This window comes from Dermacentor silvarum, chromosome 6, assembly GCF_013339745.2.
Source record: "Dermacentor silvarum isolate Dsil-2018 chromosome 6, BIME_Dsil_1.4, whole genome shotgun sequence".
Lineage (NCBI taxonomy): Eukaryota > Metazoa > Arthropoda > Arachnida > Ixodida > Ixodidae > Dermacentor > Dermacentor silvarum.
Genome location: NC_051159.1, coordinates 180198282 through 180214113, shown reverse-complemented (window position 1 = coordinate 180214113; position 15832 = coordinate 180198282). Strand labels below are relative to the sequence as shown.

At 48.5% G+C, this 15832-nt stretch overlaps 1 protein-coding gene across 3 annotated transcripts in view; it reads left to right on the top strand.

The window, feature by feature from the left end:
* The window catches only part of LOC119456489 (CUGBP Elav-like family member 4), a 276346-nt gene that overhangs the window by 248691 nt on the left and 11823 nt on the right, over positions 1–15832 (top strand). For 2 of the 3 annotated variants that reach the window (XM_037718301.2, XM_037718300.2), the window contains exons 8-11: positions 2031–2150; positions 3847–3915; positions 6655–6726; positions 14157–14237. In XM_037718301.2, coding sequence (XP_037574229.1) covers positions 2031–2150; positions 3847–3915; positions 6655–6726; positions 14157–14237 — 342 coding nt within the window. The remainder of the gene's footprint in view (positions 1–2030; positions 2151–3846; positions 3916–6654; positions 6727–14156; positions 14238–15832) is intronic. The other variant, XM_037718303.2, reaches the window with a different exon arrangement.

Genomic DNA, 15832 nt, shown 5'->3' with positions numbered 1-15832 from the left:
ACAGGGGCTCGTTACTCATTCCGCGCGGCGGCGGATTGCCTCCCGCGTGGCGGTGGGGAAGGGACGAGCTTTGACGGGCACTCCCACCGCTGTAGATACCTGCGACGCGCGCCGGTCCGTCGCTGATTTCTCTGGCGCACCGCTTCGTTTGGTCGCTCGCGTCGTGGTTCTCCCGCCGTGGCTGACGGAGCGAAGAGGCGGGAAAATGGCTGCCATGATTGGCCCCGCCGCTTTTTCTTGCCTCATTATTTTCTCTCCGCCACGCTTTCCTTCTCGATGAGCGCGTACTCGGCTGCTAGTGCCGTTCATTTGTCATGGCGCTCGAAGAGACGCAACAACACGCGCCCTCTTGCCCGCGCTCTCTCCCGCCCCAAGGAGAGGAGAGCCGCCTGGAACGGGAAAACTGCGTGGGAAAAACGCCTTCCGGGAGTGGATGCGAGTGGCAGAAATGAGTTGTACTACACGCGGCTCGAGCGGCGCGGTTTTTCTCGATTGAGTCGGAACGTGGGCATGGCGTGACGGATTGCATGCAGGCGTATCGAAAGCGCGCGCTCCCTCGGAGTGTGGCCATATCGTGCGTGGGCTGCTTCTGGCCGGCCATTTTGCAATGAAAGAGGATGGCGCGTCATGTTCCCCACGCGTTTGGCTCGTATTTGCCGTTGAGATTTTGAGCCCTTCTTAGCTTCAGCGTACGCGTGGCCCAGCGCTGGTGGATGTTGTTTTATTCCTCTATGGTGCTATTCGTGAGCCTTCTTATTTGTGTGTGCGCGCGAACACATAACATTATAAAATACCTTAGAAAGGAGACCGTATTTTCTTAACGACTTTTGTTCTCAATGTCTCTTTGTCCATGAATTACTGCCTTTGGTAATATTATGTCCGCCAATGGCTGGCGCCTTTTCTAGCGAACTGCGTGCGCGCCCAAATTCCTAGAAAGTGCTCACTGTCGCGGAGCGTTCGTGTACTTGCAAGACATCACTAACAGAGTCAAGCCTTAATGGGAAGCGGACGTTTTTTACCGAGTAATGTGCTCTGACAGCTTTGTGTTTGCATCGGGGAATGCTTAATGAGCTTAATCACGATGTTGCAACAGCGCACAGAAAATAGAGGCAAACAGAAATCGACTGCGAAAAACGCGTCTCCCAATTCTTGTTTTTACGTTGTCTCGTGCTGTGTTGCACACAGCGGACGCCAGCAGACATTCCGCACTAGCGGCGCAACGCAGAATTCCAGGCGCTAAGAGGAAAATTGACAGTGTCGCCTCCGCAACCTGAGCGCCGAATCAGCGTGACAATTAATTATGCTTGCTGAAAGCAACATTTACTTCACTGCTACGGTAAAGCAAGCAATGAGCGTCTTCGGCGCGGAATAAAATGATCAAGCAGAATACGGTCGCTAAAAACTACATGCCATCGCAAAAACATCAAAACCAATCGCGCTGTCTTCTCAATTTGAACGCCATCCATATTGAGTAAAAAACTGCCTTGGCCATCGCATATGGTTTGGCTGTTCGCGCATTGTCGCAGAGTCGCAGAGTCACGCGGCACGCATTCTGCGGGTTTCGCCGACGAAGCGTAAATTGCATGGATGTGTTGTAGCGTGGTCGTGGATACACAGCGCGAAGAAGGACGTATATAGCATGCGAGCACCATGCATTTCTACTAACCCGCCCAAGTTGCCGTGCCTGTAGTTTTTATGACGCACTATTCCATCTGAAGTTTCAGTTTTCTAACTTTTATTTCGGCGCGGCTGTACTTTCAATCAATTTTTATCTCTCTCCACCCGACTTTTTTTCAGCAAGTGCGTTTAAAGCGTATTTTCTAAGGATTTAACGTTGTAGGAGCCAAACGGCAGCTCTAGCTTAGCAAGCTAGCGTCTTCTGTCGTCATCTGGTGCCTTTTTTACTTTATTAATATATTTGTACTCCAGCGGCATGCAGAGCTCTCCGTGGCAGCTCAGCTTCTCGGTGCTTCCAATGCGCCGACGTCTGGAAGGCTGATGTCGCCTGCCGTGTTTTGTGTGCACTGCAGGCGCCGCGACTCATCCGGTGAACGGAGCGCTTCCCTCCCCGACCGTGACCAGTTTCACAGTGGCTCAGGCGAATGGACAGGCGGGTGAAGTCTACACAAACGGCATGCCTCACTATCCATGTGAGTATCTGGGTGCGAACACGCACAGTTGCCGGCCTAATGCTCAAAAGCAACCAAAAAAAAAAAGAGCGAGAAAACCTGCTTCTCTACTGGAACCTACGAACATCCGTGATGACTTCAGCACTTTACTGCAAAATAACCGCTGACTCTTTTCAGTGCAATGAAAACAGCAACGCCTGTAGGATCCGAATTAGGAAGTAAGGACAACCACACAAGTGCTGTCTTACAACTGATTATTTACGACGGCAGACATCACCATACATATAAAGCAAATTAAAAGGAAAACGGCAGCAGACTTGTATACGACCTTGCAAATTCGCAACTCAACAAGAACAGGCCAACACAGAAACCAATTCTTTCAGCTCTCAACATTACTATACCAGGCTTCGGGATATCGCGCTGATATCGCACAGCACATTCATATCAGCAACGTCTATCACCTTTACACACTTGACAATGCACAACCAATGATACTTCGACTTGTTCACTGTTTTTGTGTTCCCTGTGCCTCCATATATTGGGCTTCTTACTTCGTTTACCGTGTCTTGCAATTCCCGCTCTCTTCTTTACAACGAAATCAGTATACTGGTCGCATAAAATTGTTGGAGCTGTTTCTTTTACAAGTTAAGCGGCATAACAATTATAACATGCAATAAGTGAAATGCAGAAAAGGCTGACAAACATATGGCAAAGACATGGTGATAACATGATGATGCGTTATGTGCAATAAGTGCAATACGGAGAAGGCTGACAAACATATAGTAAAGACATGGTGATAACATGATGATGCATTATGTTGTTGTTGTTGTTTTTTGCAGTTACTGATCAATAAGATTTGTTTTCGCAAGAATTTTTTGTCCGCATTATACGTCGCTTTTATTGACGCAGCTTATACAGGTTGTTTAAGCGTATCTTGTAGTGTCTCCTAAGCACAGTGTCCTTCCTACTGCGCATTTTTTGCACTACCACCACTATTTTGCTCAAGTTATTTTTGTTTTAAACGCAGGATGTGCGCTGTATATTTATAATCATTTGTCCTATGCTGGACATTCGAACAAGGCGGAAAATCTAGTGATGATGATGATGAATTACAACATACCTAAAAATTTTGAAATTGAAGCCGGCTAACCAGTGTTGGCGACACCTCCATAACTAGGAATCCTGAGTGGGACCATTTTAAAAAATCCGTCCTCTAAATGTGCCCCTAAATGCATTGGTATTTAGCACTAACAAATTCATGAAGAAGATTTTAGGTGAGAGAGAGTCACATCTGGCACGTCAATGTTTCGGGAGCACGTTTAGGTCATGGTTACCTTGAAATTTGCATCAATTTCGTGAGTCATAATAAATTACATGCGTTAGTCAGTGATAGGCTTCCATTCCATAAGCACGGTGTGACTGAAGGACATTTACTGCATGGTTGGTGAATCGCGAGTTATTGATTAGCTTATGAGTGATGGTCAAGTGGTTTCTAACATTCTTCTTTTAGAATGAGAAGCCCCTCCTCCTCCTACGCCCCCCCCCTCCCCCAAAAAAATTAGATAAACAAACATACAGGGCTCAGCTGCTAAACGCATTTTAATTAGCACAATAAAGTGTGTTTACGGTGATGCTTGCTGTGCTGCTCAGGCAGGTCGCACGTCGATAACACATGGTTAGGTTAGCACATAGTCATGATTTTGGTTCTCTTTTACAGTGCATTCCGGGCCTCCCGATGCCGTTCGAGTTATACTACAAGAATTGCCCAGCCACCTTCACACAGAAGGTAGGTGACTTCTCGTATCAAGTTGTGTTCATAAGTGGTGGGCGAGTGAGCGTTTCAGGATAATCCGGATTTACAAAGTCTTTCGTACGCACGAACCGTTCATATGAAGTGCCACTGACGGTTGGTAGTTATGACGAAAGAAGTGTCTGCAAGATAAGCTGATTATAACAGTTCTTGTGAACAAAAACATTGCGACACAAAGTAGTTCATACGTACAGCAACGGTCTGAAGAAAAAAAAAACAAGAAGGCACCTGCTGATCACGATAGCAAACATATACTTACTCGCAAGTCAGTTCTGCAGAAGCCGTCAAGCTGGAGGACAGTCCGTGAAAGGGAAAAATTGTCATCCACCCAAATTGTAGCAAACAAAGGAAATCCGTACGAATTTCTCAAAGAAAGCTTCGCAGTTAAAGAAAATCCCGGACCAGGCCGAATTTTTCTTCCACTGCGAAGATCTCTTTTTGGTAAACCGATACGGGTTTCCTTTGTAGCTTTGTGCTATGATTTGGCTGGGTGACAATTTTGTTCTTTCATATACTCACTCAGCTGTCAATTGCAACAATATTTTACGCATTAACATCCTTGTGAAATTATTCCTGGTATTTGATTACGATATAGAAAGAATCTTAAAGGAATAAAGAAGTACTGTGCAACAAGAGCTTTCATAGTCAAGAGTTGGCGCGCTGAAAAATTCTCAGCTACATAAATGAAGCAATAGCTAGCAACACCTTCTGATACGAATAGTGTTTGTGACACATACATACAAACATACATAAAAAATTGTGGGGTTTTACGTGCCAAAACCACCATCTGATTATGAGGCACGCTGTAGTGGGGGACTCCGGATACTTTTGGACTACCTGGGGTTCTTTAACGTGCACCTAAATCTAAGCACATGGGTGTTTTCTGCATTTCGCCTCCATCGAAATGCGGCCGCCGTGGCCAGGATTCGATCCCGCGACCTCGTGCTCAATAGCCCAACACCATAACCACTGAGCAACCGCGTGTGGGCACGCGGTGGGCACGCGCGGTGCCCACCGTGCGCGCGCGCACGCACACACACGCGCACACACACACACACACACACCACACACACACACACACACACACACACACACACACACACACACACACACACACACACACACACACACACACACACACACACACACACACACACACACACACACACACACACACACACACACACACACACACACACACACACACACACACACACACACACACACACACACACACACAGCGTGCCGTCGATCAAATCAAACGCTGTCGACTGTAAGCATTGTGTGCCTGCTGACACTGGGTGATATGCGGGAAACATTCTAGGGGGATTACTTTCAGCAATACGTTGACGTAACGTAACATCCGTCGCGCGGTGCCTCACTCTAGCAACAGGTTTCTGTTAAAGGGCCCCTCACCACATTTGGGAAATGCAAACAGAGACGCATGTTGCGTATATCATGCGCTGACGAGCGCGTCTTCGCAGTATGAAACCGTTGAACGGCTCGAAAACAACTAGAATTTCAAAACGAAAGCCAATGCTCCTTTCCTGGCGGAGAAGCAGTCACACACATAAAGACATCTCTACGTCAGGCGCACTGCCTGCAACGTCGCCAATTATGGATCTTGACTTAGGCAAATCATCCATTGCGAAACGCGCAAAACCGGCACGCGGCTTCTCGGCTCCGGCATGCGAGATCGCAGGGAAGAAATGTAACTTTCGAATGCTAGTCGACACAAAGGAAGAAAGTGGCTGACTGTATTGGCAGTGAAGCTCGCCTTCTGGCAGCATGGCGACTGCAAAGTTTGTTTCTCCTGTCTCCTTCAGTATTGAATGAATTTGAAAAATTACTGCGGTAGGACGATCCCTATATAGCGCTTTACAGCTTACAGTGTACTATATTCAAAATTATTTATGAGCCCTGGTGAGGGGCTCCTTAATATCATATTTCCGTTGCCCGTACTGACCCAGTGCAGTCGACAACTACACGACGTGGAACGAACACTGAGGCTAAACACTGTTCTCATGGATAAAGACACGTGTGAGCGAAGAGATGGCGAAAAGTCACTCGCTTAATCTTTACGTTGGTCATTTATTTTGCGTATATCAAAGGTATATCAAGCAAGGCAGAAAGAAGATGTACGCAAAACCCTTCAGGTGAAGCCCGTGTGACATAATGACAGAGGAGCTTCAGCTACATAATTGAAGCAAAGCTAGCAACACCTTCTGATACGAATAGCTTTAGTTGAAATCAGACCCAACTAGTCGAGCAACTGTCGCAGCTTGAGAAGAACGTTAACATGGAATGCGCCCGCTGGCGAGTACTTTTCGTGACGTCTGGTTTCGCTGGTTTATCCAATAGGTGCCCATTGAAGGTGATTTCGCTGAAAATCATTTGTTCTGAATGGGGCACTGGCAAGACTTTGCTACCTGGCAGTGTGCATGTTGCAGTGTCACTGTTTTGCATTTCAGTGAGCAGTAGTTTGCCGAAGTCTGATGACCTCACATAGCATACCGGGAACTAAGAGTAATCTACGATCTGAGGATGGTGCTAGCGCGTGTAGCCTGCATAGCACACATGTGGTGGGCACGTAAGCGTTCGCGCTAACCGGGTTCCACCGTTCGCGTGTGCCAGCGCCCGGGGGTCGGACCAACGCGGCTCCCGTGCGAGGTTCGCTGTCTGAGATCCCCGTTGTCCCGCGCTCACTCCTCGCAGCCCAGGCAGTTCCGAACGGCGACGCCCTCCAGCCCGCGGCCTACCCGGCGCTGCAGCCTTTCGCCGGCATCCGTGAGTCGCTGTTCTTTTGTGCTCCGCGTTCGACACGTCGCGCCTAACGAGAAGGCGCACGCCCTCGGTCAAGCGAATCTAAGACATCGAAACCCCGTAAAGTTTTGTGCAACTTCGGCCGCATTGAGGGTGTGGACGCACATGTACCTAGCATTTCTGCAAGCCCGTTCGCTTTCTTTGTGGGCGGGGACACCACCAGCGAGTATTCGCGGAGGTAAATCGGAGATTCAACTATCACAAACAAGATACATTGTGTTGTGAGCGTGCATGTTTCCTCATATTCCCTGAGCACAGTGCTACGCAGGAGATAGTACAAGGCTCACTGAGACACCTGTGACACGTGGCCACTCCCGTGCTCATTAGAGCGCTGTGTGTGTCTGCTGCCTTATTTTTAGGGGTTTGCGGAGGGCATAGCAAAAAATGAGACCCATTCTCTTTTATGTCTGTCTTCTCTTGTACGCGAGTAAATGTAAATTGCACGAGTTGTATGCCGCCTTTCACGAAACGCTCGCTCAATGGGGTCCATGTATTTATGCCCGTGTGCTGGCCCCGTCGCAGTGCAAAATCTCAGTTACGGTTCAGGTAGAAAGTCTGGCAAAATGATAGCAAGCTTCCACATCAGCCGTTAGGTGAAAGGGCTCGCTTTCGCCGCATTTAAAGCTGTTCTGTCCAGAAAAGATCGCATGTCCTTGTCGCTTCCTAGATTGCCATTTTTTTAGTTTTATGTATTGACAGGTGTACCTCGTTTATGTTTTTCTGGTGATTGTCTTTCACCGGCTGACCACTGTTACAAAATTATCGCTTGGCGCAAGACGTGCCTTCCTGTATCGAAACTTTCTCGAATGTTGTCGCCGATTCTTTAGCAAAATAATCCTTCTAATCAAATTACGTGCACCAAGCTAATAGTGGTGTAGTGATTCAGTGGAATAATGATTCTTCATTGTCACGACAAACCCTCCCAGCCTGCGTGTGCATGTGAATTTTCAAAATAAAACTCGTTTGTCGCTCACGGGCATTAGCAGGTTCTTCTTGTAGTGATGCTGGAGCTCTGCTGGCTAAACCCGGCTACGCTATCGCCTAGCAAGCTATTCGTTCCGCATGCAAGCACCCCTATATGAACATTAATTTTTATATTTGCTCAAACCCAGAGCTGACAGGGATGACGGCAAGCGCAGAGGTTCGGGCTTTACGCGTCATGCCTTCAAAGGAGTGGAGTCACAAAGTCTCTCTGGGAAGCACCACGTCCTGCGCCGCAACAGCTTGCGGATTCTGCGTTTGCGGAGTGCGCAAACATTTTCACTCGTGCAGTGCACCTTTTATAATAGGCAAATGCGAAGAATGTAACGTAGAACGGCATGTATGGTGTAGGCGCGAGAGACTATAGCTGAACGGCGTTGCGATGGCAGCACTCGTTCGTTACTAGGAAACCCTCGGTGCAATGCCAGAACACGGACGCCTAAAAGGTTGCACGAACAAGCTAGAGCGTGGCGTAGCTGTGTTTGATGGTGGCTTTCCTGCCGGCGAGCAGACGCCTATTTGCCTGTTAATTAGCGTCGCGCAGCCTAACGCGCACTCTGTAAAACGCGCACAAGCAGAACATGTGGGCTCGCTGTGTGGCACGGCCTGCCAGAGTGCCCCTGGACCGCAGTTATGAATTGCGAAAAGCTCATTAATGTGCTCTTTCCCGAGGCCTGAAAGTGTACAATTTGCATATGCTAATTTTGCGACGCTCTTCGCGGCCGCGTGTACAGCTTGTATACTGCAATGTACGTATTTACGTTTGCCATCCCCCAACCGCCTTTTCTTTATCCCAGAGTTGAGATATTCTCAGATCCTTTTGCGCACATGAGTAAAAGGCAGTGACACAAGGAGTAATATTATATGAAATGTATGCTGTGCTTGCCGGGGTGCGGTGCTTTAATGCCGAAGCCGTCGAAGTTTGAGTTGGCGCGAGGCGCAATGAGCGACTTTAAGGCGCGAGGCGCAATGAGCGACTTTAATATGATGGACAATACGATTATTTCCCGACACGGAGGCACAATCAGCTGCTTTCCATTACAATAACAACAGAAAACGCGATTAGCGAGGCTTTCAAACTTTCAACGCTTGGTTTATAATTGCAGCATCTGTAGTAGCTCCGTTAACATAATTTACGAAATGGGGGATTACGGAGTAGTATTAACGTTGGTTATGCTATCAGTTTTGTCGGAGGCTACTACGGAAGTGTGTCAGCAGTAGTCATCGCTGTTTTCAGAACGTGTACAATATAATACATGCTGCCAACTTTGTAAGAACAGCAACATTTTCTGCATGATTTCCCGCCGTGGTACTATCGACCAGAAAAGTTTACGGACCAAGGGATCTGACAAAAAGCTGAATATCTCCGCAGCCTCAAAGCGCAGCCTGTTTTTCCCACTTCCAGCCTCTACTGGTATATGCGGAAAACATTGTGATGTACGGTTTTACTGGCTACTTTTAAAGGCTGCTCGGATATTTAGCGTTTTCTGAGAAGCCGTGGTCAGTAAACTTTTTTGATCGACAGTACATTTCACTGTAGAACAGCATTGTATTTTGCCAGTCTCGTTTTTGTACTAATGAAGGTGTTCGTTTTTCTTTTATTCTTAATGTGGCGTAGTGAAACAGCGCCGCTTACGTCTACTGTGCTGAGCGTGCTCCGTGGAGAAGTTGCCGACGAAGACTGACAGGATAAACCCGCCTCCACTATCATCATCACCGCCACTCCATTTACGTTTTTGTCTTACAGCGAAGCTGTATACCTCTACCAGCCAAGAAAATTTTCGTGTCGTTAGCGGAAGCAAAATACGCCAGGCTAAAAATTGAATAGAAAGAGAGAGAGAGAAACGAATTGTCGCAGTGCCAACGAGGCAACGCGCAGAGGTGTTGCCAACGCCAACCGCCCTTCTCCGTTTCCCCGCATTGCGCCGAACGCACGCGGTGTCCGTGACTACTTTTTTGTGTCCCCAAACATTTAAAAAAATTAAAAGGGGATGCATCAGCATCCCAAAGAAATTTGAAAGAAAAGCCAAATATTAAAAGAAAGAGCGGAGGCAAGCCTGAAGTATATGACTGCACAAATAGGCCTACATACCCCTTTGAAGCTAGTTTAAGAGGCGGCACAAAGTCTAGGAGCTGGCTCCTAGGAATAAGTGGTTAAGAAGGTGCCGGCTATAAGCAGCGCCGAAGCTCAAGCAGGGAACCAAACCGCCCCCAGGGCCCCCCACCCGCCGCCCCGGCAGCGCCCGCGGCATGCACGTAGTTTTATTGATAACTTGACGGCATGGTGTCATCCGTGCGCCCATTCGGCACCCTGCGATTGGACAGGATCCAGATGTGGGCAGGCGCCGCCAAGCAGGATGGCCACCCGGGGCTCGGACAGGAAATGGCCAGGCAGGTGTATCCGAGGCCGCATGCTGCAAGTGTCTATAGGCGCTGGAGCTTGAGGTATACAGTAGCGGCGCCTGATGGCGGCAAGAAAAGTTTGCTGGGTAGTATCAGGTTGGGTTACGGTTTTAGCCACCATAGTGGGGTAGTAGTGAGCCCTGGCTGCAGCGAAGCACACTTCTAGCCCGAGTTTTGCGTCTATTCGCATGTTTTTCTGCCCTGTTGTGAGTGCGAAAAGGCTCGTCGCTTGTCACAGACCACTCTGCGAGCAGGCCATAGCCTAGTTTTACGAAAACGGACGCTCCGTATGCCGTGGGACGTAATGCTGGAAGCAGAAGAAATTGGCGACGCCGATCCGACCGAGAGACCTAGCTCAGCCTCGAAAAAGCGTCACCGACGTTACTGCTGCGTCGTGGGCTACCACGAGCAAGAATCCCAACATCAGATTCTACCGTTTTCCTTCAAGGCCTCATGCAACGGAGTGTAGGGCTCGCTGGATAACTTCATTACTCCACTTCGAGCAGCACAAGTTCGCGAGTTAAATGTGCTCATCCTTGACCTCAAGCCAACACGTTAAGGCAGCGCAGCAAGGTAGTATTTATTACAGCTAATCGATGTTCGAGCGCTGTCATTAATAGCTACGTCAAGCGAGCAGCGCACGAGCTCGCGCTGCAGCGCGATTTGCACGTACGTTACTGCGAGCTCATATGCATTGCATCAGTTATTTATCAGTTGCTAAAGGGACCGATGGTCTCTACTACAGTGCAGATATGACTACTTGTTTAGCGTCAACAAAGATTGCAGGATGGCCGCCCGAGTGTCGTGCTCGTCGTGCACTCGAGCAGTCACGTACATTGCGGCGGGCTGAAAGACCGCTGCCGGCGCGGCGCGTACCGTCGTGCGCTCGAGCAGTTTCGTACACGCCATGTCTGCTTATCGCTGCTGTGAATTCATTTATAGCAAGCATTTCCTCGCGTTTGTGCGCCTGAATCTAGCAGCGTGAAAACCTTACCTGAAGTTCAACTTCGTACGTGACTCGCTTCACTTGCGATTGACACCGCGCTAAAACTTCGCCGCTTATTTCTTGAACGGCGTACACGTATTCGGTGTTGCATAATTTCTTGCCTTTACGCAGCGTGCCACCCCTGAAAAAAATATTTGGCTCCCGATATTCGCTGTAGACCGTGGCACAACACAAGCGAAAGTGGCAGGTCCATATTGTAAACGTGCTTTCCGAAGCAGACGCCCGAGCTTGGTAACCAACTACCCAGCCCAGGGCAGAGGGCGCTCTTTAGCACCATTTTCGCAGCGCCCCCTGGGCAAAGCAAGAGCTGTATACGTGTAGTGACTTGTGGCCAAGAAGACACAGAAGGATGGCCAGGAAGAGAAAATGAGGCTCGGCCGACCGCGCCTCTGGCGGCGGCTCGGCCGAGCTCCCACCAGCTGCGCGCTACTGCGCATACGCCGTGACGTCATCCCAGCGTTTCGTCTGCTGCGCGCTACCCTGGCGATACCCTGGCGGGACAAGAAACTCTCGTCCAGCAAGTATGTCGAGCAGCCATGGCCAGTGGAGTCCTGGAATGAGGACACCACCCACTCGTCCTCAAGATCAACGACCTCGATGGTCTAAATAAATGTTGTTTTTCTCTCTCTCTCTGCTGCGCGCCGCCCGTACACGTGCATAGCTTTCGCCCCACTTCCCCTACGTGTGCTCGGACTGCAAGTGCTTCGCGAGGCGTTCCCCGATGCCATGGACCACGAGGGAATGCTTATACACTTTGTATAGCCATGACCAGCTAGGAACCAATCAGCTCCGCTGTGTCTTTAGCTTTGCGCCACTAGGGCAATCATATATCCGTTGTAATCAGGCACACAGCATACAGCTCAGCGCTCGTTTTCAAAAGAAAAACCACAAAACAAGAATCAAAACCACATGATGGATGATAAGGCGCGTGTGAGCAATGGGAACACCCTCCGACGCGTTCCGATAAAGATTAGGTTTGCAGCTGCTTCGAAAGGGGTTGACGTCATTCAAAACCCTTGTGTGAAGTGCAAATCGTGTAATGTATGCTAATGATGTCTGCGAATAATGCGAAGCACGTTCCTTCTCCCGCGTGTGTTTCCTGGTAAAGATTACGGTTGCGTAAGCTACTCCGAGTGGAAAAGTACCCAACAGCATAGAAATCACGTAGTGACGTCACCACGGTCTAGCAACTCATTCAGTTCATTCCAGGCTACCATGGGTAGACCACGGAAAGTAAAGACGCCAGAAGAACAGCGTGAATATAATGTCGTTGTGAAGTAATACAGGGTGTGATTAAGTACATTTCACTTTTCTCTCGTTTCACTCTTTGTAGAGCCACGTGTGTGAATTCAAGTGACCTCACAATGGGTAATCGTTGTGGGTGTCGTTTACAGCTTCGTTGTCCAACCACTTTCACAGCGTGGATTGGAGCCACACTTTTTTTCAGCTTTGTTTCGCACTTTTCTTAGAGTTTGGTGTATTTTTTAGGTTTGAGGGATAACCAGCGCTTCAGTAGCCTACATTTGGAGGATTACTACATAAACAACAGCAAACGTTGCGTCAACCTTGTTGATTACATAGCATGAGCTTGCTTCCATCAAAGTTCTTTAGTCACGTCATTTGAGAAACTGTGAGAAACTGTCCATGCAGCTATTTTGGGTGACATCTCCTTCTTAATTCAAAATATCAAAGTAGCGTACTCCTTCTGAGTAAAACCCAGAGAGGTATTTGTGATGGTAACAGTGGATGCTTGCGTAAGCCGCTTCGGCCACGAGCCAAAGGTCCGTATTCACAAGAACCTTCTCTCGTAAAACGGTCTCCTTATTGAAAGGCCAGCCGCTGCGGTGGCCAGTCACGGACGGCGCTTGCGTAAAGAAAATAACTGTCATTAGAGCTCAAAAAATACAACATATAGAAACACTCACAGGGAAGAGTACAGCACAGGCGCCCACTACGACCTTATCACTAATACCACTTACCATTACACCAACAAAACTTTACCCTGACCAGACGGGCAAAATATCGCCAAGTGTCGTGTTGTGTTCGTTTTTAGCATTGTGGCAGACACCGCTATTATCGCTTTTCACGCAAGGCTTAGCGGTTAGTCAGCGCATTGCTCTGGGAAAGGTTTTCAAAATCGTTTGAGACCGAGATCGTTCTCAGGGCTTATATGCTGCATTCGACAAACCTTCCTTACGCCAGTGCCGTCTGCGATTCGTTATCGGCGCGGCAATCGTGCCGTTATTGCAGGTAGTGCGATGCGTAATACTGACACTCGCGGAAGCGCTCTAACGTTTCGGGAATATTTGTGAGTATACTGGCCCAGTTTCTGATGCGAGAGCCAAACGCGAAGAGCAGCGCCGTCTGCAAGCCCGTGCTCATTAGATGAGTATGATTCGCCAGCTAAACTAGCTGCAGCATTCGTTGAATTTAAAGAAACCTTGAAATAAGCCTTTTTTTTTTAACGCCTCCCCACTGGATTCATCATTCACACTGATTGTTCGACCAAAACCGGAGTGCTACAGGATTTTCGTCCTAGGAGCAACGCTGTCGTCGTTATTGTGCCGGTTTCGATTCCACGGCACGGCATGTGGACCGCGATGGAAAAAAAAATAGTGTGTAAACCAAGCGTTTATATAAACGTCCGTGAACAGGTATTTATTTTCACGTATAAGAGCCACACTAACTTCAGAATTACTCCGATATCTTCTATATGTCCGTCGACCGCTGCCTTACTTTAAAATCAGGTGTTGATTTTCTCTTATCGCACGACTTGGAACACGAAACAGCCGCGTGTCAACACAAAACCCGGTGGTTTTCTCTAAAGATTTAGCGTATCTTGGTCTTCATCGAGGTCTGGGTAACGTTTTCTTTTCTTTTGAATCATATAAACACTGCTGAAATTTGACCTCTCTGGCCAGCAGCAGTGCTTTGATGTTCTCCATGGTTGCAGTGTAGGGTACAAACGAGGGTCACAACCTCAATTGTGGTCATCTTCCCGCAGCCACCTACCCTGCGGCGTATGGCCAGTTCGCCCAAGCCCTCACACAGCAGCCGGCGGTGGTCCCCCAGACTCAGCGAGAGGGTAAGCGCCATGACGCAGCTCACTAGGTGGAGCGCTCAACGTTTGTTCAGTCTTCCTGAAAAGCTGGATGTCATCCAGTATGCCCAAGCGCCTTACAGAGGGCTCTAGGAGCACCTTCGAAGAAAATAAACCACATACTACACGCAAGCTACTCTTTGCGGACGAATTGGTGTGCGCCGTATGGTGCCTCCCTGCGTATAAGTTAGTATAACATCGGCGCAAGACACTCCACGCAGTGGTTTAATAACAAACTGCGTTCAGGGACAGGATGCCGATAAAAAATGTGGAATGCCATACTTCGGGGGGATGGACGGTAATTTCTTTCAGCAGAAAACGTATGCGTGTTTTATTTTGTGACGATGCTGTAAAACATTGGCCAGCACGTAATAATAATAATAATAATAATAATAATAATAATAATAATAATAATAATAATAATAATAATAATAACAATAACAATAACAATAATAATAATAATAATAATAATAATAATAATAATAATAATAATAATAATGCGTTTAAACTTGAAACTCCTCGCCTAAGCTACAGCCACTTTCATGTCCGAGATATACATGCCCAAGAATGACTTCGAAGAGCCGAAACTGCGAAAAATGTGTGTGCCTCGCGGCCTACCTGTGGACCCTGCAACTGGAGGAAGAATTCGGCACTTAAAGGACCCATAAACCACCTCAGATATTTTTTGAACATTTTAAGCAAACACGCGCATCGAGTTCAGAATGCCGTCACGATCAACGATGCAAAACGCTGCAGCGCTACGCGCCGCGGGCTTGCAAAAAAAAAAAAAAAAAAAAAAAAAAAAAAAAAAAAAAAAAAACGTCCTTTTCTCCTGGCCTTTCCGGTATCCCCAGCGGTCGTCATGCTGTCAGCAGGGTGAATCTGGTGATGTCAGCGTCGGTGAGAATACCCATTGGTCGAACGAGAACCTACGACTTCCCGTTTGTCTGCTAGCAGGTACGCGCGCTCTCTGCTCTTCCTCGTCGTGTTGCTCGCTTGTGCGCCCTTGCGAAGCCCGCAACGCAAGTGTCAAATCGCTCGCGTTCTAGCATAGTCGTGCTTAACGGTCTGATTAGGTAGGTAGCAAACTTTATTGACGTCCTGAAGTAGTCACCCCTCGTTTTCATGGAGGGAGGACCGCGGGCCGCTCCCACGTCGGGACGGGAAGGCCAAGCCTCACCGCCGCATCGTGGGCCTCCTGGACTGCCTTTAGTTGATCGAACCAGTCATGACTCTTTATCAGCTGCGCGAAAATAGTGCGACACTAGAGAGGTTTAGATTAGGGGGACGCAAGCGTAGGGGCCCCCTAGCGCTTGCGTTCCCCTAATCTAAAGCTCTCTAGTGTTGGCCTTTCTAGACGTGCGCGCAACACAGGGTCCTTAGCGGCACGCTTCGCATGAGCACGGGCCGGCACGGCAGCCACAGCGGGTATCACGTTACCGGCACGGTAACTCTCCGCACGCCGTTTGCCATTCGCGGGCCGCCGTTCGACAGTTGCTTTGCTCGCGAACGGCGAGATTTCATTGCCGTACGTAGAGAGGATGAGACTGAGACTCATTTGTGCGGCAGCCTCACCGCCG